The 23,021-nt window shown below is 36.3% G+C and overlaps 1 protein-coding gene across 1 annotated transcript; it reads right to left on the bottom strand.

Moving 5' to 3' along the window:
- Positions 1–1,048: 1,048 nt before the first annotated feature.
- On the bottom strand, positions 1,049–23,015 carry DECR1 (2,4-dienoyl-CoA reductase 1). Its single transcript, XM_026691056.2, has 10 exons — positions 22,421–23,015; positions 7,594–7,793; positions 7,006–7,063; positions 6,793–6,879; positions 4,756–4,903; positions 2,839–2,938; positions 2,530–2,602; positions 1,992–2,138; positions 1,605–1,667; positions 1,049–1,188 (listed from the first exon to the last, which is right to left on the bottom strand). Exons 1-10 carry the CDS (start codon positions 22,487–22,489, stop codon positions 1,129–1,131), a joined length of 1,005 nt encoding a protein of 334 aa, XP_026546841.1. The 5' UTR covers positions 22,490–23,015; the 3' UTR covers positions 1,049–1,128.
- Positions 23,016–23,021: the final 6 nt, after the last annotated feature.

Raw genomic sequence — 23,021 nt, 5'->3', positions numbered from 1 at the left:
AATATTGTCAACATAAGATGAAGAATATGATTAGAAGTTTCAATTTCTATACTAAACGTAGAAGTATTCAGATTTAACCCCTGCCTCTTCTTCAATTCCTTTATTAAATGGCACAATTTCTCCTAGACTGCAGCATGCTGTTTCCTATAGCCCAAGCAAACACATCTTTATTTTTTTCATCGTAGAAAGTATGTTTTACAGTGTATGTTTTTAAAATATTTTCTTACCAATCCTATAGCTGCAATAAAATTATTGCAGCTATAGGATTGGTAAGAAAACATTTGGTAAAATTGGTAAAATTATATATTATCATTGTAATTCAAATGCAGTTCCTTCGGAATTATGGATACCTGTCTGATTTTCACTTAATATGAATGTAGATTGAAAAGATAGTGCCCTATCTAACATGCCTAATATTCAGTAGTAATATTTGTTACACCAAACTGCCCAATACAGAGGCAATTCCTATCTTCAGATTCTAGACTATTCAAACAAGCGAGAAATCCACTTGTTATTCAAGATAGACTACTGACCATAAACAATAATACAGTCTTCAACTTACGACTGTTCATTTAACAATGTTTCAAAGTTATAATGGCTTTGGAAGCAAGTGATGACCTGTACTCAGATTTACAATTGTTGTACCACTCCTGCAATCACATGACTGCAATACAGGCATTTATGATCAGTTGCAGCATCCTGTAGTCCTGTGAACAAGATTTGCAACTGTTTTTGACGATTTCTAGCAAAATAAAAAACAAAACAAAAAAACCCACCAACCCTTTGGGAAAGCTGGATTTGTTTAACAACAAGGGGATTAGTTTAATGCCTGTCTAAAAGTTGTCATAAAATCCGATCCAGCTTGACTTACAATCTCGACAACTTATAATAGAAATTCTGGACCCAATTGTGGTTGTTAAGTCGAGGACTTCTCGTACACAAAAAGAAACATTTAATAATTTGTGTATGTCTGTTAAAATATTGCCTACAAAGAATGCAACATTGGACTTTGTGAATGTAAAATGGATACACATGGACATACAGATAATTATCAGCCGTGGTCATTTTATTGCTAAAATACAGAAAATTTTAGAAAGCAGCTAAAAAAAAGTCACATAAAGATGTATGTTATGAGCCTTTTGTTTTTCGTATCATTTGTTCCATGATATTCCACTGGTCATTGGTGACCTAGCACAGAAAAGAAAACACTTTAGTTGAGATGCTGATTTTTTAACTATCATCATGTAGTGTGTTGATATAATGGCATGACCCTGTCAGGGATAATGTTCCTAAATCGCATTCAGTTTTCCAAGTGAAATCAATGGGACTTAAGCTTAGTACTCAAATCAAAAGTATATAGTAATACATTAAAATTGTAAGAGGAAAAATAACTCTTAAAAGTGATGGATAGAGGCGGCAATAACCTTATAAGGCCTGGATGGTGTGTTTTTTTACCAAGCATCCAAAGCTGACATTGGGAGGAAAAAGAGAAATACGATGGGAAGTATAGCAGAATGGAGGGCAGGATTAACTGATTAGAACACCTGATAGGAGTTTTCCATTTTGCAGCCTTTTGTTACAAAGTTTTCCTTATAAATTATTACCTTACGTAATTCATTGAATTCTCCAGCCATAGACACGTATTCACCACCATCCATTCTAATGACCTGTAAGATTGATGCAGAGGTTGTTTCATTAAGGTATTCAAATTATCAGCTGAATTAGTTTACTTCAGTAGAACTTTTGTACAAGAAGTTCTCAACTTCTGTGACCTACTGAACTGTACTAAATTTGCCCATAAAGCATTCTTTCCATTAGCCATAGGTAGTTTCTAAAAAGTTAAAGAGTGATTCATAAAGCATTCTCTTCAAGCCCACTGGGCTCCATAAAAATGCTGCAATTAAACGCCTTCAAGGAATCAGGTGACACTTGTGCGTAATTACACTTCTCTAACAGCAGCAGTGAGCTTCGTGGACTCAGGATCAACTTACTGCTCCATTAACCCAATTCGCATAATCACTACAGAGGTAGGTGGCAAGGTTGGCGATCTCTTCCACCGTTCCCAGGCGACCACAAGGAATTCTCTGGATCATTTCTTTCTCAAAGATCCCTGTGGGGTCCAGGCGACTAAAGGCTCCCTGGGAAAAAAAAAAAAACAGGGAAAAAATTGATTGTTGTAGAAAAAAGATTCATGGCTTGCAAAAAAAAAAAAAAAAGGAAAAGAAAAAATCACAAGGAAGCACTGCTCCACTCCAAAGTACTCCCATTTCTAAAAGGAGACTCACAATTACAGGAACTCCTTGAGTTACAACACACAGATAGTTGTAAATCGGGTTATACTTCTGAGCGACCCGATTTTACGACTTTTTTGTGGTCTTTTTGTGGCCTTTGTGGTTCATCAAATTCGCAATTGTTAAGCAAACCAGTGGCTTGCTATGGCCACAGTTTTGCCATACCCAACCCTGTGTGGGACAGTGCTTCTGGTCACTGCAAAGAACTCAGTTAATTTCTTAATGAGTAATAATATACCTTTGTTTTTATTGGACCTGGTTGAATCACATTGAATCTCATGCCGTATCTACCCCACTCAGCTGCAAGAGACCTAAGAAATCAACGGAGATTAATTAAATATTCTGCATCCAGAGATTAATATAGCTGCAAAATGTAAGGCTGCAAAATGAGCACAGACTACAGTTTTGTGAAAAATATAGACAGATCTAAAACGAAGATTTACAGAAGAAGTGGGAAAACAGTTAAACTAATCTTTCTCTCCTTGAATTTTAAACAAGAGAATCAAAGGTATCAAGAAAAAGTAATGCATTTTTAAGTAGTACTTACTTGCACAGGGCATCTACACCTGCTTTGGCAGAAGCACTTGGTACTACAAACCCAGATCCACTTTCTGCATAGACTGTTGTAATGGCCAGAAATGCTGCCCCTGAAAAATTCAGGAAAAGAAATGTGGGCCGTAAGTTATAACTTTGACCTGACACTTGACTGAGTTTTTCTTATATTTCTTGTAGAAATCATGACATGTCATTCCAGAGCGAAACACTAGCATTTATATTTAAACCTTTATGGACATGTATGTATCTGTGTATCTGTATCTATTCATGCACATAATGTAATAATTTACATTTTCTGTTTGTAGACTTTAAAAGCATCCATATAAGAAGAAATATTATAATTTTAAACAAGAAATTCATACCCATATTTACAGCACTATTTTGGCAACAGAAAGGGATGATAGATACTTCATAATTACAAAAATTATTATTTGTACTATTTGTGATTTGCAAATAAGCCACCATCCATTAGACAATTAAACAGATTATTATAATTTTTTTTCTTTACTTTGTAGCTCAGTTTCAAAGGTTTCAGTTTTGTTGACCAACTGTTAATAAAACAGAAAGGGAGCATATATTTGACCACATGTACTTAAGCAATAAGTACGTACACTTCATGTTGAACATATTACTGGCAATATGAAGTTAAAGAGAAAATAGCACTAGCAATAGCACTTAGACAATATATAACTTCACAGTGCTTTTACAGACCTCTCTAAGCAGTTTACAGAGTCAGCATATTACCCCCAACAATCTGGGTCCTAATTTTACCCACTTTGGAAAGATGGAGGGCTGAGTCAATTGTCAGGGTTCCCAATTCCAATTAAAAACTACGAGAAAGGCATTTTCTCAAAGTCTCCTTTTATTAGAGTAGGCATACTGGCACATCTGGGAAAACCCAAATCTGAGAGTTCCGGGTTTTCCCTTACTAATTGAAAAGTCAAAACCCAACCCCTACACCCATCAGTCCATCACATGGTCCAATCACCAACTGTCCCAACTAGAGACATCCCTTCAACCACTCCTCCTCCAGGTGCAGCCAAAAAGAAGAATGCTATTATATCTAACTACCAACACTCTAAAATCCCCCCCCTCCTACTTTCCCAGGCACAGGAATGTGGCAGCGTGGAAGCTTCTAGTTCTAATATGGCTTCCAAAGCTGACATCAACTTTGAGCCTGGTGAAATTTGAACTGCCAAATTGCAGTCAGCTGGCAGTCAGCAGAAATAGCCTGCAGTACTGCACTCTAACCACTGCACCACCGTGGCTCAGTATTTATGTATTTAACTATATGACATATAATTATATTGCAGATAATATTTAGCATAATTAATAATGATCTTATTTTCTTAAAAAAGTGCTTTACAAATGGTAGCAATTGCAAAATAATGTTTAAATAGTCGTATAAAAGTGATGTAGATATTTCTTTTGTTTTGTTTGGCATATGTAGTGTCAAGCGAGACAAAGCCAAGATGCTTTGTAAGAGTCAGATAATGATAAAAGTGGTAGTCATTTTCAATAATCATATTACAAGGGTTATGTGAAAAGTGTCTAACATTCCATAAAACGACTATATCGCTTGCATAATTTATATCTACAAGCAAAATTTGCTGTATCTGTAATGTATAGTAATGGCAAGAGCTGAACCGTTAGACAGGCTAACAGCAGCTCTTCCTTTGGTACCTGATGACTGTAAAGTAGCTGTTTTCTTTTCCTCCAGAAGGTGGACAGGTAGTAAAAGTTGCCTCATCTTTCCAGAAGGGTTTGCTACTAACTAACAAAGTATGAGGCCTATTTTCAGAATAATACTATACTAAAAACTTAAATTTCCAGACATCTGCAAGGAAATAAACATAGATGTCACTTGCATTCAGTGATAAAAAGGTGATGTCGATCAATTTGAGTTTACCTTTCTGGGCTTTAATCAATTCTTTTCCAATTTCCAAAGTTACAAAAGCAGTACCATTCAAAACAATGTCAGTGATAGCCTTCCATGCATTTGCAGAAAGACGTTCAGAAGGAGAAATAAAATTTCCAGCAGCATTATTTATTATTACCTGAAATAAAGAAAAATACATTAGATCTGTATTAAATTTGATCTAGTTTACTGGAAATAACAAATAAGCAGCTACCAATTTCTACATAAACTGAAGACTAGCAATCAAAACTTGTCATTTAAAAGCTTTGTAGACAATATGTGATTATTTCAATATAGTCATGTGAAAAACATGTCTGAGGGGTATACATGGTACTAGCCCTCTGACAGAAATTTCAAATATTTATTCCTTATAATTTTCTACCAGACTCTAACATTAGCAGGAATTGTTCCCCACCTCTCAATGGAGATTTGTTTTTAGCAGTGAGATTCTGAGATTTCTTCTTTCAGTCTAGGTGTGATACCACTCTCATCAACAATGAAGAATAAATCAAACTAAATGTCTGAAGTTTAAATAATACAGTGTCCTCCCAGATCCTCTCTAATGATGTTCTAATCCTGTGGACCTGACCTGATGTACCTGATTCTAATTTTAGATATTTTAGATAGTGATGAATAGAGGAAGGTACTTATGTTTTCCACATGAAAAATCTGCATTGAGGTTTACTTAAAATTACACAATGGACTATAAAATGCAAATGTGCATGATATTTGTTATATCTATCAGTATTGTTGTATATGAAATAGGTTAATAAAAAAAGTCAATGGTGTGTACTTTTCCAATGACTATGTCTAAATTTGCTAATTGGCAAGTAAAACCATGCTAATAGTAAAATAATATATACAAGTCAACCACTGTTGCTTATTGCAGTGTTTCTCAACCTTGATATGATGGGATGTGCAGCTGGAGAAGGAGGGGAAGAGAATGCTGGCAATAGCACTATAGCTTCCCACGGAAGAGGCACAACATCCCACAGAGGACCCCAAAACAGAAGACTGCAAAGTCCTGAAGTGGATGGGGAAGGGAAGGGAGGAAAAGGTTCAGGGTAGCCACACGCTACAATCTCTCAGAATATATCTACTAAGTTGGGAGGTTATATTTAGCTTGGCAAGATTTAGTCTATTAGATGTAAGGAAAGAAACAAGTGGATTTTATCGGATCTCACTGCTTCATCTTTGGATTTTGAGCCTAACACTCAGCAACTTTTAGATGGATTTCAATTTCCAGAATTTTTCAGCCAGCTTAGATAATTGTATTTCCTGTTTTTTGTTTATGCATGCTTACGTAAGTGAAATTTTATATTTAAAAAAGCCTTGACATATGTGGCTGGCTGTATATCAGAGGGTAAATAAGCTGTTGTATTATGATACAATGCAATCTATTAAGAATGGATCACAAAGATGTCCAAAATTCTTACTAAAATGTAAGCATTAACATGTCAAAATGAGATCAAGAAATATTAGATAATTTAATAGAAATGAAATCAATCAAAATTAGTTTTTGTCATTAGACATGTCACTCCAAGATCATGACTTTCATTCCAGAAATTAAACCTTGATATAAACAAACCATACTAGGACTTTGCCCAAAACAGTTTGCAGAAAATTATATCAATATGGAAAATGCTATATATTAGAAGGTATGCTCACAGTACAAGTCAAAATTTCTATTGGAGATACGTTTAATTAAGAGAGAAGGAACAAATCTTTGAATCTTCTTGGCTAGTTTTCTGATAAATTATTTTTCATGAGATTCTGATTTGCTGACCTTATGTCATATTATGGCTGTTCCACTGGATGGGACTTTATGGGTATTATCAATTAGTATACACTGGTATACAATTATCAATTAGTATACATATGACAGTTATGATTATTATTATTGAAATTACAATAAAAGGCAACTTGTATTCTCTTTTGTTTGATTATTTTACCTATATGACATTCTTTTTTGTTACATCGTACACTATTTTTCCAGGAAATAATAAATCAAACTTTTCAATTACTTACATCAGGATGCCCAGCCACTTCAATTAATCGACTGACTGCATTGGTAACAGACTCTGGATCTTTCACATCACACTGAACTGCATGAACCTGGTAATAAAGTAAAATAATTACATAAGCAGCAGCAGCAAAAAAAAAGTTTAAAGAAATTTAAAAAATAGCTTTGCATACTAGATTCAGATATGGTGCACAGATCTCAATAACAATTTTAAATACCTTATTTCCAGTTTTAGAAGATATTTCTTCTGCTGTTTGATTCAATACATCAAGTTTCCTGCAAATAGTTATGTGAGTTCTTATTGTTTACATAATAAATATTCCATATTTATGACCCTATAATCCTTAATTTGGGATAGAGTTGGGAGTGACTGGATGGAGCTACGTTTACTGGCTGTCTGTCCTATCTGATGCCATGCGGAGTGTTATAATGTATATAATGTTATATACTTTAGAAAATGCAGTTACAGATTTTTCATATTGTTCCTTATATAATGGTTACTCTGTGCTAATTCATAGCAGATTCATGTACCAAAGGAACTCAGATCACTGTCTTGGGATTTATAGGAGACTACCTTAGGTTCTCCGAGAATTTATGGATTTCGTCAGAGAATGAAGAGGCAAACATGCTTTTGGGAATTTCTCTGAATTTCTCTTATAGTAAAAGTCTATCACTGTTGTGCCTCATCCAGTACAAAACATTAAACAAGACAAACAGGAGTTTATCCAGCAAGGAACAATTTATCATCTGACTAGGACGAATGGGAAATAAAGAGAACATGGAGATGTAATAAGTTTTGTTTTTACCGGCTTGCTATGACACATTCTGCTCCCAGATTAGAGAGCGCATTTGTCATCCCTTTTCCAAGGCCCGTACCACCACCTGTGATAAAGGCCACTTTCCCATGAAAAGCATCTGGTGGCAGCATCACTTTCTGAAGTGGTGAAAAGAAAGTGCCTTGACCACTCTTCGTTTGATATAGTACGTTTGTTCCATGGGTGAAATGCTGGGGGGGTAAAAAAAAAGAAGGATCATTTTAACATCACACTAAGGTAACTGCTACTGTCAATAATAAATGATAATGTTTTCAAGCATTCTGCTTTATATGTCTTGATGTAGCCTTACAAAAACATTTTATGTAAAGTCTGTGACTAAGTTCACTCATTACTTTAAGGCATGATTTGCTTAACTTAGTAAATAAATTAGTATTGGTTTATGAAAGAATATGTTTTATAAAACAAAACTGGATTCACACAATAACTAAACAAACATTGCTGGGCAAAGTAAAAGTTCAGCTCATAATTGATCCAACGCTCCTGAAATCAATAACATACACCAAAACAATACCTTTTCATTGTTTTCTGTTTAGATGATATTATTCTGACAATGTGAACTGCCTGAAATATTATGCTCCAGAGGAAGTTCACATGGTCTGCAGAGGGACAAGGATGCTCTCTCTTCCATTCCTAAATTGATGATCCTTAATTTGAATGTTCATTTACATACTCCACATATTTCTGGAAGATGCTCTGTACCACTACCATTAAAACAAAATCACAATGCTCTCATTTTAAGACCCTTTTCCTATTTTAATGAGTTGTTGCTTCTACCATGTTTCTCCAACAATAGCCCCCCCCCCCCATAGGAAGGCCCAGCACTGTTTTATAGGCATGAGGTGAAATTAAGCCCCGCTGCAAAATTTGGGCCTATTTAAACCATGCATTCCCCGCCATTTCTCATATCGCTTGAACTACACAAGGTGAAGAGAAATGGGGGGAAGGACAGGGGGGGAACTTGCTTTCAGGAGTGCCCCACAGGTAGCCTCGGCTAGAGCACCCCGCGGGCAGAATCACCTCACCACCAGCCGCTTTTATCGGCCGATAGAAGCTGCCCGAGGGCAGAGTCACCAGCCGCTTCCATCAGCCAATAGAAGCAGTTGATGGCGAGGCATGGCTACGCATAGGGTTCCCAATGGCAAACTCAATTGCGTATGTATATTATTGTCAGAGTAAATATCAGACAACCCCAAGATTCCCGCTGCATTTCTGCTTTCCGAGCCAGCCGCTTTTCTTCATTCCCTCAGATAGCCCTATTTCCCCCCCACCCGATTTCCCACTGCAACCACTTGGACGGAGTCCCAGGAGTGTCACGGGACGATGCAATCCAGACACTGTCTCCTCAGCTTAGGCTGCCAACTAAGGAAACTCGAAGTTTACTCAATTGCTTGGTTTGAAAGACAGGTCGGGGGGATCTTTGTGCCCCTTGCTATCCACTAGCGTCTTTGAGGGGGAAGGTATGCTTCGAGGGGGAACACGGAGATTGCTGTCTGTAAAACTGTGAGCGAAACAGCCTGCCTTTCTCCTACCTTCTTCTCAAGGTTTTGCTTGCAGCCTGAGTCCAGCTTCAGCTCTCCCTTGTGTGGTTGGTGGGGTATGTTGGCATTTCTTTTTCAGACAGTACAAGGGAGAGGGTAATCCACAAATATAGTTTTGGCTTCTGCACAGACATTGTAGTGTGCAGTGTGGTTTGCGCAAATATGGTACCTACCTCACCCCGTTCCTGTAGTTTGCCCATAAAATAAGACAATATACATCTCTTAAATCCCCCATTTCTAGATATTCCAGGACATTAAAATAACTTAAATATTACAATATTCATAGACAAAGGAAGGGGGTGTTGCATGTGTTACTTTTTCCCAGAATCCAAATAATCGCAAGTCCAATATTTATTTGCATTTTATTCTACCCTTACTCCAAAGGGGGGGGGGGTTACTGCATTCTTCTTTAACTAATAATTTTCAAACAAAAAGCAAGATAGAATAGTGCATGGATCAAAGTCATTCAAGAGACTTTGTGGCCAAGCACAAAGTTGAACTATTAGCTGTCCCTGATCTAGTGACAAGATTGCTCATCCCATATTTAGGCATGTGTATATATTTCATTCCTATTGCGTGCCTGGTTAGATCCTTTTAAAAAAAGAGTGGCTAATGCTGCCAGTCAGAAACACACTGCAGTTATTTCACCTATTATTTTTCAATAGATTTTTGTCATTGTAGAAAAAAACGGAGAAGCAGAAAATATAGACTGATGAGTTGAGTATGATGAAATCTAGATATTCACTTAAATGACAGAATAATTGCACAACAAATGACTGGAAATATCATTGGATTTTATCCCTGTGCTTACACAGCACACCTAGCTGTGTTATGGAATTATTGTACTGTAATCTATTTTCTTGGATTGTTCAATACATTAAATTATAAGTTAACCAAGAAGTCAACTGAGTTGCCTAACAGGGTAAATAATAAGAAGCAAAATCAAAACATTAAACTTAGTACATTGTGCAAATGCAAGCATTAAACTAACTGACAGTTAAATGTTATGGAAATTCAATTCATAAACCTATTTCATATTTAACATCAAACAAACACAGTTCATCAGTCTGTTTGTAAACTGCTCTGCAGCATTTTAGAATAACTCAATAACTCTATTGGCTTCTTGGATAATTACAGATACCGGTAGTCTTTGACTGTTGTGTTCATTTAGTGACTGAAGTTACAACAGCACTGAAAAAAGTGAGTTATAACCTTTTTTCACTCATAAGATTGTTGCAGCATCCCCATGGTCACATGTTCAAAATTCAGGTGTTTGGCAATTGGTTTATACTTATGACGGTTGCCGTGTGCCATGGTCATGTGATCACCTTTGGTGACCTGACAAGCCAAGTCAAGCGGGGAAGCCGGATTCACTTCACTTAACTGATCAACTGCAGGGATTCGCTTAACAAAAACTGGCAAGGTCGTAAAAATGGGGCAATGTTCCTTTAATAAATGCCTCGCTGAGTGGCAGAAAGTTTAGGCTGAACTGTGGCCATTAAGTGAAGGACGACCTGCACCACAGTTGGGGAATTGGAACAGAATTAGGAACTTCACAGAAATTTCTCCCTCCTGTTGTCTTCTCCTGTCCTGCTCTTTTAAACTTCTCTCCAGCCTTGGAAATCCTCTCCTGGGGACCCCATCCAATAGGGGACCCCCCACCCCTCCCAGGTAAATTACACCAACAAAAGAGAGGTGGCGGAGAAGCAGGGACTTTCAGGTTCAGAAACTCTCGGTTAAGCGCAAACTCGGCCGATAGAAGCGGCCTTGTGGTGATGTGAATGCACATGGGGCGCTCTAGGTGGGGGTGCGTGTTAGGAATGTGAGTCACCTAACAGCTATTTGGGATGGAAATATATAAACCAAGATAGACATTTTAATACTGTCTCTTTAAGAGAATCATAAAAGTGTAATTGGGTGCGGTTTCTCAAACGGCCATAAGATGGAGCCAGAAACCTGGGTTGTCTTTGTCTTAGTCTCAGAAGAGAGTGTGTCTGAGTGAGTCTCTCTGTTTTCCTTCTGTTGGAGAGTTTTACCGTTTTTCCTAATTGACTGATATTCCTGGATTTGATGTAAGTCTGATACTGAACTGTTTTTGACACTGGACTTTGTTATTGGATTATCCCTGGACTGAAAACTGACTGACTAACCTGTGAATGACTTTGCACTGATTGTTTTGAACTTTGCTTAAACCTTTATTGAAAGTAAAAAACAACAACCATACATTTACTGTACAGTGTATCTGTGTGCTGTGTGTGTATTATTCAAACACTACTCTCAAATATGCCTTCCTGTATACGCTCATTCTCCTAACGGGGAATTACCTCAACAGTGCGCATGGGGGGAAATTAAGTCACCCCCCAAAAGACAGCCTAGCCATTTTTAGGGGGCTAAAAAACAATAAGGTCCAGCCTTATTTTATGAGAAACACGGTAGACAGGGATGGTCTTATAGTTCCTTTATAGATGGCATACAGTAACTATATGGCAATAGCAATAGCATTTAGACTTATATACCACTTCACAGTGCTTTACAGCTCTCTCTAAGAGGTTTACAGTCAGCATATTGCCCCAACAATCTGGGTCCTCATTTTATTGACCTTGGAAGGATGGAAGGCTGAGTCAACCTTGAGCCTGGTGAGATTCGTACTGCCAAATTGCAGGCAGCTGGCAGTCAGAAGTAGTCTGCAGTACTACCTTTTAATCACTGCGCCACCATGGCTCATATGCTTCAGAACTTCAAGGTTGGCCTGAAATTTGTCCTGCCCTGAATTTTTTTAAGGAAGCTGAGAATAGCTCTTTGACCGGAACTAGTTTTTTTCATGTTCTTCAATACATAAACTCTTTCAATAAATGTATCATTAATACAGTTAATCACTATTTCTACCAAATAATAAATGCTGGCCTTCAATCTTCAATTCATTTATTTTCCCCCCTCAATTTTGTAATAAATATTGAATCATTTTTTTCATTCTCTTAGTTCCTGCTTTAGTTACACCTAAAATTGATCATCACCAGTTCAAGTCCAATTAATTTCAACTGATCTGTTATTTTTCATTGTATCAAATAGCTGCTTTTAAAATGGTTAAAGGTCAAATTATTTTTAACACACACACGCACTTCCAAATCTAGTTCTTAAGAGTTTTTAAAGATCTTTAAACAATATTATGAATCTAGATAGTCATGCAGGACAGCTATTTAGCTCTGAAGTGGAAAAGATGTTTCACTGTTCTTTAAAGAAGCCATGCTTTTTTTTTGAGCTCACACAGTCACTTTACAGTTCAGGTTCCTTTGTGAGCAGAAAATGGCAGGATCTTCAGACAGTGAGAACAGTTTCCTATGTCTAAAGCAGCCTCTTGAAATTTCCATTGTTTATAACTGAAGAAGTAGAAGAAAAAGAGCCCATAGCATAGGACACTAAAATTTACTATGTAGATCTACCTAGGTAGGGAAGACATGTACACAGTCATTCATACTTTCTGTTCAAAGGTATCAACAAAGATGTCAGCATGAATAAGGCTAAAATAATGGTAGAAATTTCTGGAACATTAATGATTATTAATTGCTGGTTAGCACATTATCTGCAGAATCAAATAATTTAGTCAATAACATAGCTACAGCTATGTTTTGCCAAAAGTTCATGAAACAGATTTAATTATGTGCCATTTTGCATGGCCTAAATGTTAAACCAGAGGTGTCAAATTTGATTTCATTGAGGGCTGTATCAGGATAGTGTTTGACCTCGTGGGGGCCGTGGCCAGGGTGGACGTGGTCAGCTCAATGTCACTCATGTTGGGGGCACCTGTGACGGCCAAAGTGCTCTACCAGCTCTGAGCTCCATTTTTGACTGTGATGGCCTCCTGCAAACCTCTGCCAGCGAAAACAGAACATGCAGCCCTCCCAAGCTCCGTTTTTCGCTGCCAGAGGGTTGCAGGAGGCTGTGGTAGCTGAAAATGGAGCTTGGGAGCCCGTTTGTCTGGCAAAAGCACCATAGGTCAGTCCTTCGCTATTTCCAGAAGCAATTAACAATAGCAATTCACTACTTCCAGAAGCAAAAAAATATTTTTGCTTCTAATCTAATAATAAATTTGAGACCAACAAATATAATTTAGTATATGTCTTATCCAGTCTAATCTGTATGCTTTTAACATCTTCTTAGATTGTTTTAACTCTGTTGCTAATAATTTGAACTTTTTCAAATTATTAACTCTTTCTTTGTATAGATATAAAAACTTCCCCTTTTATGGCCAGTTAAAAGCAAGAAACAGACAGAGATGCACAGTTCTTTTTCAAGGCCAGGGAAAGTAAATATTTCAAAAGCAAGGCAGCTGCAAAGGATGATAATTATGATCTCCCAGATAAGGTGGGAGGGAAAGGGGAGGGGAGTTCTATCCTCTTAAAATACAAAAGACAGAGATATATATTTATTTATTTTATTTATGTATTTATTTTGTCAAGCAATTATAAGATAACAGGTATAAGTTATGAATACATGAAAGATACATATAAGAAAAATAAGAAACAATAGGCATGTTGGTGCGCTTATGCACGCCCGCTACAGACCTCTTCGGAAAGGGGTGAGGTCAATAGTAGACAGTCTAAGGTTAAAATTTTGGGGGTTTAGGGAAGAAACCACAGAATTAAGTAGAGTATTCTAGACACTGACCACTCTGTTGCTGAAGTCATATTTCCTGTAACCAAGTTTGGTGCGGTTTACCTTGAGTTTGTATCTATTGTGTGCTCTTGTGTTGTTATAGTTGAAGCTGAAGTATTCATTGACAGGTAGGATATTGCAATATATAATTTTATACACTATACTTAGATCAGACGGAAGGCGGCATAGTTCTAAGTTCTTTAGGTCTAGAATTTCGAGTCTGGTGACATAAGGTATTCTGCAACGGGTAAAGGAGTGGAGAACTCTTCTTGTGAAATATTTCTGGACTTTTTCAACTGTATTAATATCAGATATGTAATATGGGTTCCAGACTGATGAGCTGTATTCAAGTATTGGTCTAGCAAATGTTTTGTATGCTCTTGTTCAGGGGTCGCCAACCTTTTGGATCTCAGGGGCAACCAAACTCATAATTTTAGATCCCAGGGACCACTAACCAGTTCTGTGGGCGTGGCCTAATTTGTAGGTGTGGCTTGGTGGTCATGTGACTGGCTGGGCATAACTTGTATGTAAATATTATAAATATTTATATATTGATTTTTTTATAAAAAAGAGTAACTTTTACCCAAAATCAGGCAAAGCAGGCAGATTGAGTTGCTCACAGAATCACAGATTCATTCAGAGATCTATCTATCTGCCCTTGACTAGCTCAATCTGTCACATAAAATTTGCTTGCAAGCAAATTCACAAAATTAACTCACAACACACCATGCATGTAAATATTGAATTTTTTATAAAAAAGAGCAACTTTTACCCAAAATCAGGCAAAACAGGCATATTGAGTTGCTCACAGAATCATTCAGTGATCTATCTATCTGCCATTGGCTAGCTCAGTCTCTCAAATATGCTTGCCATGAGTCTGCACTGAATTTGCTTGCTAGCAAACCTTCAGTCCTAAGGGAGGTTCGGCTGTGCTGAGCCGAAGATCTAAAGACTAGCTAGAAAGCAAGAAATCCAACCATTTCCTGCTTCCTGGCAAATCTAAATCTCTTGGCACAGCAGAACAGATGATAGTTGGAAAAAGGAAAAACAGGAATTTAGCAGGCAAGTTTATCGGGTAAGGTGTGAGTGGGTGGGGAGGGTTCCTGCAAGCCATGTGGGTGGCGCAGCCTTGTGTTTCTGTGCAGCCTAGATTAATTGCTTTGTGGGGGTGTTCTAGGGGTGAGATTTCTCTGCAGCCCACCAAAATTTTCTCACTACTCTAGTTAGTAGTGTGATATCACCAGAGAAAAAGCTATGTAGGATTAGGTTAACAATTCTTAATGCCTTTTTGGCTATGTAGTTACAATGGGTTCTAGCACTTAGATCATTAGAGATAAGTACTCCAAGGTCCTTGACAGAGTTTGGATCATCAACAAGGTCTTGACTATTCAGCTTGCATTTTATTTTCTGATTTTTTTTGCCAGTATGTAAGACAGAACATTGATTTGTTGAGATTTGAAGTTGCCATTTGTTTGACCATTCTGATATAGTTGAGGTCTTTTTGAAGGGTAGCAGTATTGTCGGTGGTGTTGAATAGCTTTATATCATCAGTGAAGACAACGCAGTTGCTCTTAATATGATCACAGAGGTTATTTATGTAGAGTATGAAGAGAGATAGTCCTAGAACACTGCCTTGGGGGACACCACTGCTGACAGGTACAGAATTTGATAGGACGCTCCCAATTTTGACCATTTGTTTGACAGGAATGTTTCTATCCAGTTATGAAGGTGTCCAGAGAAACCATAAGATTTTAGCTTTAGGAGTAGTTTGTCGTGTACCACTGAATCAAAGTCTTTACAGAAGTCTATGTAGATTGTGTCTATTGCTTTGCCCTGATTGAGTTGTGTAGTCCATATGTTTTTGCAGTGTAAGAGTTGCAGATTATAGGATAGTTTTTTTCTGAAACCAAATTGTTTATTAGAGAGTAGGTTGTTTGTCTCTAAGTGGAGGATAATGGATTGGTTAATAATTGATTCCATGACTTTACAGGTGATGCAGCATAAAGAGATTGGTCTGTAATTTTCAACTAGGCTGAGGTCTCCCTTTTTGAAGATGGGGATGACCGTGGCTAGTGACCACAGGTTTGGCAAGAAGCTGGTCCTGAAAGATGTTTCAAAGATTATGTTTAGAGGTTTGGCTATGGCAGTGGATAGCTTTTTTTAAGAAGTAGGCACATATTCCATCTGGTCCAATAGATAGATATCGTTTTAGATTGCGTAGTGCTTTTTCAACATTGTCTTCTGTAAAATCTTCTGTAAAATCATTTAATTTCTGTAAAATGTATTAGATCATTGTAGTTGTCTGTGATTCAACTAGGAAATACTGGGCATGATCCATTGCTGTTTACAAATAATGAGCCAAAGAATGTGCTAAAGAGGTTGGCTTTAATGGTGTCATTGCTGCAGTCTTTACCATTAGGTCCTTTCAGTGGTGAGGTGGACCTTGAATCTTTTAGTTGTTTACAAAATTGTAGAAAGCGCGGGTGGAATTGGTGCGTAGGTGGTTTTCCTCTTGTTTAATGTGGTAATTGGTGCATTCAGTCTTTATCTGGTGGCATAATTTTTGTATCGGCTTTTGAAGTTGGCAACATGAGCAGATTTGTTTTTCCGCCAAAGTGATTTCTTTTTGGATTGAAGCTTCCTTATTGTTATGGGTAATTTGTTTTTTCTGGTTTTGGGAGTTGTTGGATGAGGTAGGGTAGGATGCGGAGTTGTGGGTTGTGTGACTTACTTTTGATACAATCAGTACGGCTGTCAATGTACAGCTCTTTCTCGCCATTCTTTAGACGTCTTTTGAGTTCTGTGCGGAGTTCACGGAAGTGGATTCTTTGCAGTATCGATAAGTCTGGTATTGAGCAAAGTTTTTTATGGTTGGGATTGATTATACAAAGATACAGTGAAAATACAATAAAAGTATAAAGTCCTTTCAAGTTGGTAATATACACAGTATTTTAGTGAAAGTTCAGTGTAAATAAATTACTTTCCCAACTAGTAAAAAGATTACTAATTGTCTTCTTTCCTCAGGGGAGGGGGAGACATTGCATTTCACTTCCCAAGGCAATGTTAACTCAATGGTAACTCACTTCCCAAGGCAATCCAACAGAAGGTGGGAATGTCCACTTTATAGCACACAATCAGCAATTAACATAAAAATATTATTTAAAAAAACCCTTTACAGAGTGGAGTTAAAAGCAAAGGCATCCTCTGAGAACAAAGGCTGGACAGAAAAGATGGATAACTTGTCACTCTGGCTGAGCTTACCAAAAAGGTAGAAGTCCACTGGTTTCCCTCCCTGGCTAATCACAACCATCGAAGGAGCTTCTGGGATGATTCCAAGCTGCTTCATTTTCCTTCCCTTCCTTTCCAAATCCAGGAGAGTGCTGCTACAGAAGCCAGCTTCTAGCAGCAAAAACAACCATTTGTCAGCAGGGTAAAAGAAAGCCCAGCTGATCAGGATGCCATGATGGAAGGTGGTGGAAAAAGAAAAAGCTAAGTTTTTTAAACATTTGTCTGAACAGTTACTCTCCTATGCTTTTCAATATTGAAAAGTACTTTGGGATTAGAATGGGGTAATAATCCCACGGTTGGACAGATCTACTGATATAAGCATTAAAGAAACACAAGGGAAACTGCCCCGAACCTTTTTTGACCTCACTGATATTTTAGGTTTGATTGCTATAAGGAGATGTAAAAAGACTGGTGCAAGATTATACTTTCTTTTCAAAGAGACATAAATCTTTTTCTAGAATTTATATGATATGGATTACAAAAAAATTGCTCTACAAAACAACTATAGTGAATATTCTTCCAAAATCTTTTTTCTGATCATAACTCACTTTAAATTTGGACCCAGTCTTTTAAATTGAGATTAAATGAGTCTGGTTTTGCAGAGATCGCAATTTGTTAAAGATTGCAAACAACTATTCCAAGATTATTTTAATAATATTCTAGGCAAGGGAATTAACTTGACAACAATTTAGGATGATTGTAAACCTGTGATATGAGGATATTACATACAATATAATACATTAAGAAAATGGATGGAAAAATCCAAAAATAGTTAGATGAAATCAAATTGAAGAAAGAAAACTTCAAAAATTGCTAGAAGATCTTAACGTTCTTAACCAATTAAAATTATCGCAATCAGGGTAGATAAAAAAATTAAAAAATCAGGTTTTTTTTAATTTAAAACATTTTTTTTTATTTTTATCAAATTTATTTTAATAAAATGTTTTTTGGAGTATAAATTTATCTAAAGATAGTTTTCTATTTAAGATACATTAATAATTTAGTTTATTCAGCATGAAATGGAACTTAGTAATATAGCATGAGGCTGTATATTTTGCAATATTGGGAGTGTTGGCAACTCAAAGCATGTCAGAAGAGAAGCTGCTGCAAGACAGACAGTTGCTCTTTAAAAAATATGATTTAAATCAATTTGATTTAAATCAAATGCACCCTGATCGCAACAAAAAAATTGTTGACTGCTTCAGATACAATACCACCACTTTTTTTAAAAATAAACCAGGGGGATGGCTGGTGAAAAAATTAAGAAACCATACAGAAAAGATGATAATTAAGCTTGAAGAAGGGAATAAAACTTACATGGATAACAAAAATATTCAAAGACTCTTTCAGAACTAGTATACTAATTTATGTAAGAAACATGAAGTTACATTAAAACGTATTGATATTTACATTTTAACTGCAAATTTATTGGAAAATTACAAGCAAAATGTGAACAGTCTAATAACAACCTTGGAAATATCAGAAGCAATTAACAGCTAATTTAGGTAAAGCACTGAGATTGGATGGTTTATCAAGTGGTTTCTATAAAACTTTTGAAGACCAATTACTTATTCCAATGAAAGATTTAATGAACTCTATTCTACAAGCAAATTCTATGTCTGATTCATGGAAAAATGCCTACATTTCTTTGATACCTAAGTATGGACTTCTGTGAAAAAGTACAGATCAATTTCTCTTAACTATGATTATAAACTGTTTACATCCATATTATCTGAAAGATTTTAAAAAGTTTTTCGAGATTACAAACATGATTATATACATGAAGTAGTTTTCTATCCAGAAGCCAATTAAAAGACAATGTGAGAGTAATCTTCCTTTAACTGGACATTTACAACATTATAGTGACTAACAGGTTGCCTGTTTTAATCTTCTAATCTAATCTTCTTAGATGGAGAAAAAGCTCTGATAATTTGAATTGGAACTTTACATTTAAAGTAGTCAAAAAGATGGACTTTGGATTGGGTTTTTTAAAAGGATTGAAGTCCACTTAAAAACTCCAATAACCATGGATTAAGATGGAGATTTGAAAAAACCATGTGAAATCAGGAAAGAACAAGGGGGTATCTTTTATCCCCCTTATTATTTATCCTGGTACTGGAACTGCTAAACAGGGACATTAGATGACAGAGTAAAAGGATTACAAAGTAAAGCACATAAGTATAAACTTTGTGCTTTTGCTGATGACTTGGTTTTGATTTTGCAAGATTTGTTAGACATTGAATATGTTATGAGGAAGATTAAAATATTTGGAGAAATGGCAGGTTTAAAAATAAATAAATTAAAGATAACAATATTGACTAAGAATATAAAAGTGGAAGAGCAGAGGAAATGGAATTTAAAATTGGATTAAACTTATGAAACAGGTAAAGTATTTGAGGGTGATTCCCATTAATGCAAATTCTAATTCAAAAAATATAGATCTACTGAGTGAAGGATTTATAAAATGTTATTTAAGATAAATCTGGAAGACTAATTTGTTAAAGTTTGTATGGTAAAATGGGCGAAAAACTTTGGCTACAATATAATGCTAGACTGATGGGAGAATATATGAACTAATGGTTTAAAATTTACTTTGAATTGCAGTTTAAAGAAAATTTATAAGATGATGTACCGTTAGTATTTGAGCCCAGATAGTCTGGACTCAATATGTATAGAGAGATTTCCAACAACTTTTGGAAATGCAACCAAAATCCAGGCACATTCTATTTATGTGGTGGTCTTAGAAATATGCTAAATCATTCTGTATAAACATAATATTGATAATGCAGAAAATATTTAGAATACAAATATTAATGAAACCTGAAGCTTTTCATCTAGGTATTATGCATAAAACAATTAAAAAACAATTTGGAATGTTATTTCTTTTCAGAGGGACACCAACTGTTGAAGAGTGGGATTGACTGAATTAGCACAGATGGCAAAATTAACTGTTCTGATTAGAGACAACAGATGAGACAAATTTATAAGAGACTGGAAGCCATTTGTGGATTTTCTACAGGTTAAATACAATGACAGATGGTTAACAGAAGGATTTGAAGATTAGCTTTTAACTTTGGGGTAACCTGTTGACTATTGATGTTGGGTCAAGTTGATTATTAGATAAATAGATTTTCATATTAGGGATATTTGTTTATGTAATAGCATTTTTTGTTAAACACAATGGAAACGTTTATAAGTATTTGTAGATTCATTGTATAAGGGGAAGAGAATATATTAGACTTTTTGTATCTTTCAGCATTCAGCTGGGGTGGATTTTTTATGTTTAATGTAAATGGATTTGATATTTGGGCTATTTTTCTTTTTTGCACCCAAGTTTTTTTTTCTTTTTGTTGCTTGTACCAGACGTTTGTTAGTTACTTTTTTCCTTTTCCTTGCTTTGTATTTTATATTTGATGATAAAATAACATTTTTTTAAAAAAAGAAGTAGCTTCTGATAAAAATAAGCATTGCAGCAAATTATATTCTGCTTTAGTGTTAAATTGGAAGTAAATAAGAAAAAATCTCAGTGTTAAAAAAAGGCTGGTATAGGTGATACATGTACAAAAAACTGGATAGTTTTAGCAAACTACAATTTGAAAGTATGAACATTGTGCATGTTGGCCCAACTATGCTGCTCTTCATGAAATCATAAAATTGAGAAAAATGGGTAAAGGTAGGTTAAAACTATTATTGATATTAAGAGGGAATTATGGTGGGTAAATTATAATATCCTTATAAATAAATTATAGTTGTTCATCTAAAAATTAGGCAAATCATCCACATGTTAAATACACACAATTTACACAGGAGCTTTAAATTATTAGCAAGCTACTTCTTTTACCCATAATTTGAGCTGCGTTTACAGACAAAATTCACAGAAAAACATCTCCACATAATATTTTTCTTTTTTCTATTAAGTGATTCATTAACATAACACATGTGTTACTATTTGGTTTATTTTCACTCTTGTAATCAAAAGGCTAGTATTAATACTAAAAGGTTAGTATTACCATATCTGTATCTGTATTTATTGATTACTGTACAACTTAAGTGCAACATAAGCATAAATGACAAAACAGATCATAAAGTTGTAAACAAAAACAAAAAAAAACCTGTATGAGAAATGGAGTCAATTGGGAAACAAAGATTCTAGACTGCTAAGAGCTCTCTAGGATAAAGGTTATCCACAAGTTAAAAAAAAAAGTAAGTTACTAACCTTTTACGTGATGGAACCTGAACAATAGCAGCAAATATTTTTTTAACTAGTGCCCAGCCAAAGTTCATACCTTTCAATAATCCACCAAATGTTAATAATTTGTTATAGGTGTATTAGTAAGAAACAATTACTAAAACCTTTCATAAAATTTGGTTTTAATAAGCTTAGGTGTTGGCCTTATATTAGAATGATTCAGTACCTCACTCAAACTTAATTCTGTGCACAACACAACTATAGCATTTTAGGCAATCTATAGTATTATAATCCATATATTATAATCTATAGTACAGTAAAGAAAAGTCAGCCAGATCTTCCCTTACAACATGAGGCAGGCTCCTATTTATACATACATACATATAATATACACACGCATACATACAACATATGATGTAATACACTAAATTAAGATAAAGCCTGAACAAAATCACTATAATATGCAGCCACAGAATTTCAATGGGAAAGATATTATAATGAGGTATATATGGACCATATACCCCTTATAAAGATGGGATACGGAATATAGACTACCTCCACGACTACCTCCAACCTTGGGCAACTTTCTGTCTTAATAGAGCGGCTAAAAGTCTATACATACGGCGACCGAACTGGATATTGCCTTCTCCAGGTCAAAAATTGGCAGCAGTTAGACGACCACAGTTAAGAACTCACTGACAAAAAGGACTATTATTAGATATATAGATATATATATATATATAGAAGACTGAAGTGACGTACTGAACGCTTCCTTGAAAGCCAGGAGTGAGTTAATAGTAATACAGCAGGAGTGAGTTAATAGTTAAACTTTTGGGTTTAATTATTACTACTTACTCGTTTCGTGGGGGGGGGGGGGCGGTTAGCTATTACTAGTGAATAGCAAGTTTCGGAGGGGGGCGAATCCTAACTTGTTTATTATTCCGCATCTGTCCAGAAACGGCGTATCTTTAGCTGCACTTCCAGGGGTCTCTTTTTTTGGACGGGGGGGGGGCAAAATGAACGCTCAAGGGACCGTTTTGGGACTCCCTACACACGGCAATTGTAAAACCACCGCCTGCCTGAAGAGAGCTGGAACGGTGCCCGAAGGAGGAGATTTTGAGCTTCTCACCCGCACAGCCGCCGAATAAAGCCGCGGAGCAAATAAAGTCTGCGACCCGCACCGAGCGAATACCGCCATCTTTCCCTCGACAGCTGCGCTTCGGAAACGCCTCCACGGTCCTCAGTCTAAAAGACCCCGGGCATGAGACCGAGGGGCGGGGCTTGGTAGGAAGCCCCACCCTCCCCGCACGCCCATCTTTTGCGGAGAGCAGCAAGTCACGCCCTTCCCGCAAGGCAAACGTGCTCCTACAGAAGCTAATCCTTCGCTTAACTTTGACTGCGGTTTTACCGCCGCGCTGAGCCAAGTCCCCGCCTATCGTCGAGAGCTATTTTGTAAAACATCGCGTGCAGATTCGCCTTCTCAGCACTGAGATAAAGGCCGGTTTACAATGGTTAAAGTATTTAAAAAGCAAAATCGATTAAAAAACCCTGCCCGGAATAAACTAACCCCCAAATCAATACATATAAAAATAGTAAAATAATAAACACAAAATAATAATAAAGTAACCAAAAAATAATAATAAGCTTCCTCGAGTCTACTTCGACTCCTGATTCCTACAAAGCAAGGGCCTTCAAACTTGGCAAGTTTAAGACTTGTGGACTTCAACTCC

The sequence above is a fragment of the Notechis scutatus genome, chromosome 3 (genome assembly GCF_049901735.1).
Source record: "Notechis scutatus isolate UNSWTSFEM ecotype Mainland chromosome 3, rNotScu1.2, whole genome shotgun sequence".
Classification (NCBI taxonomy): Eukaryota; Metazoa; Chordata; class Lepidosauria; order Squamata; family Elapidae; genus Notechis; species Notechis scutatus.
The sequence above is the reverse complement of the archived record's forward strand: the minus strand, read 5'-3'. Positions and strand labels throughout refer to the sequence as shown.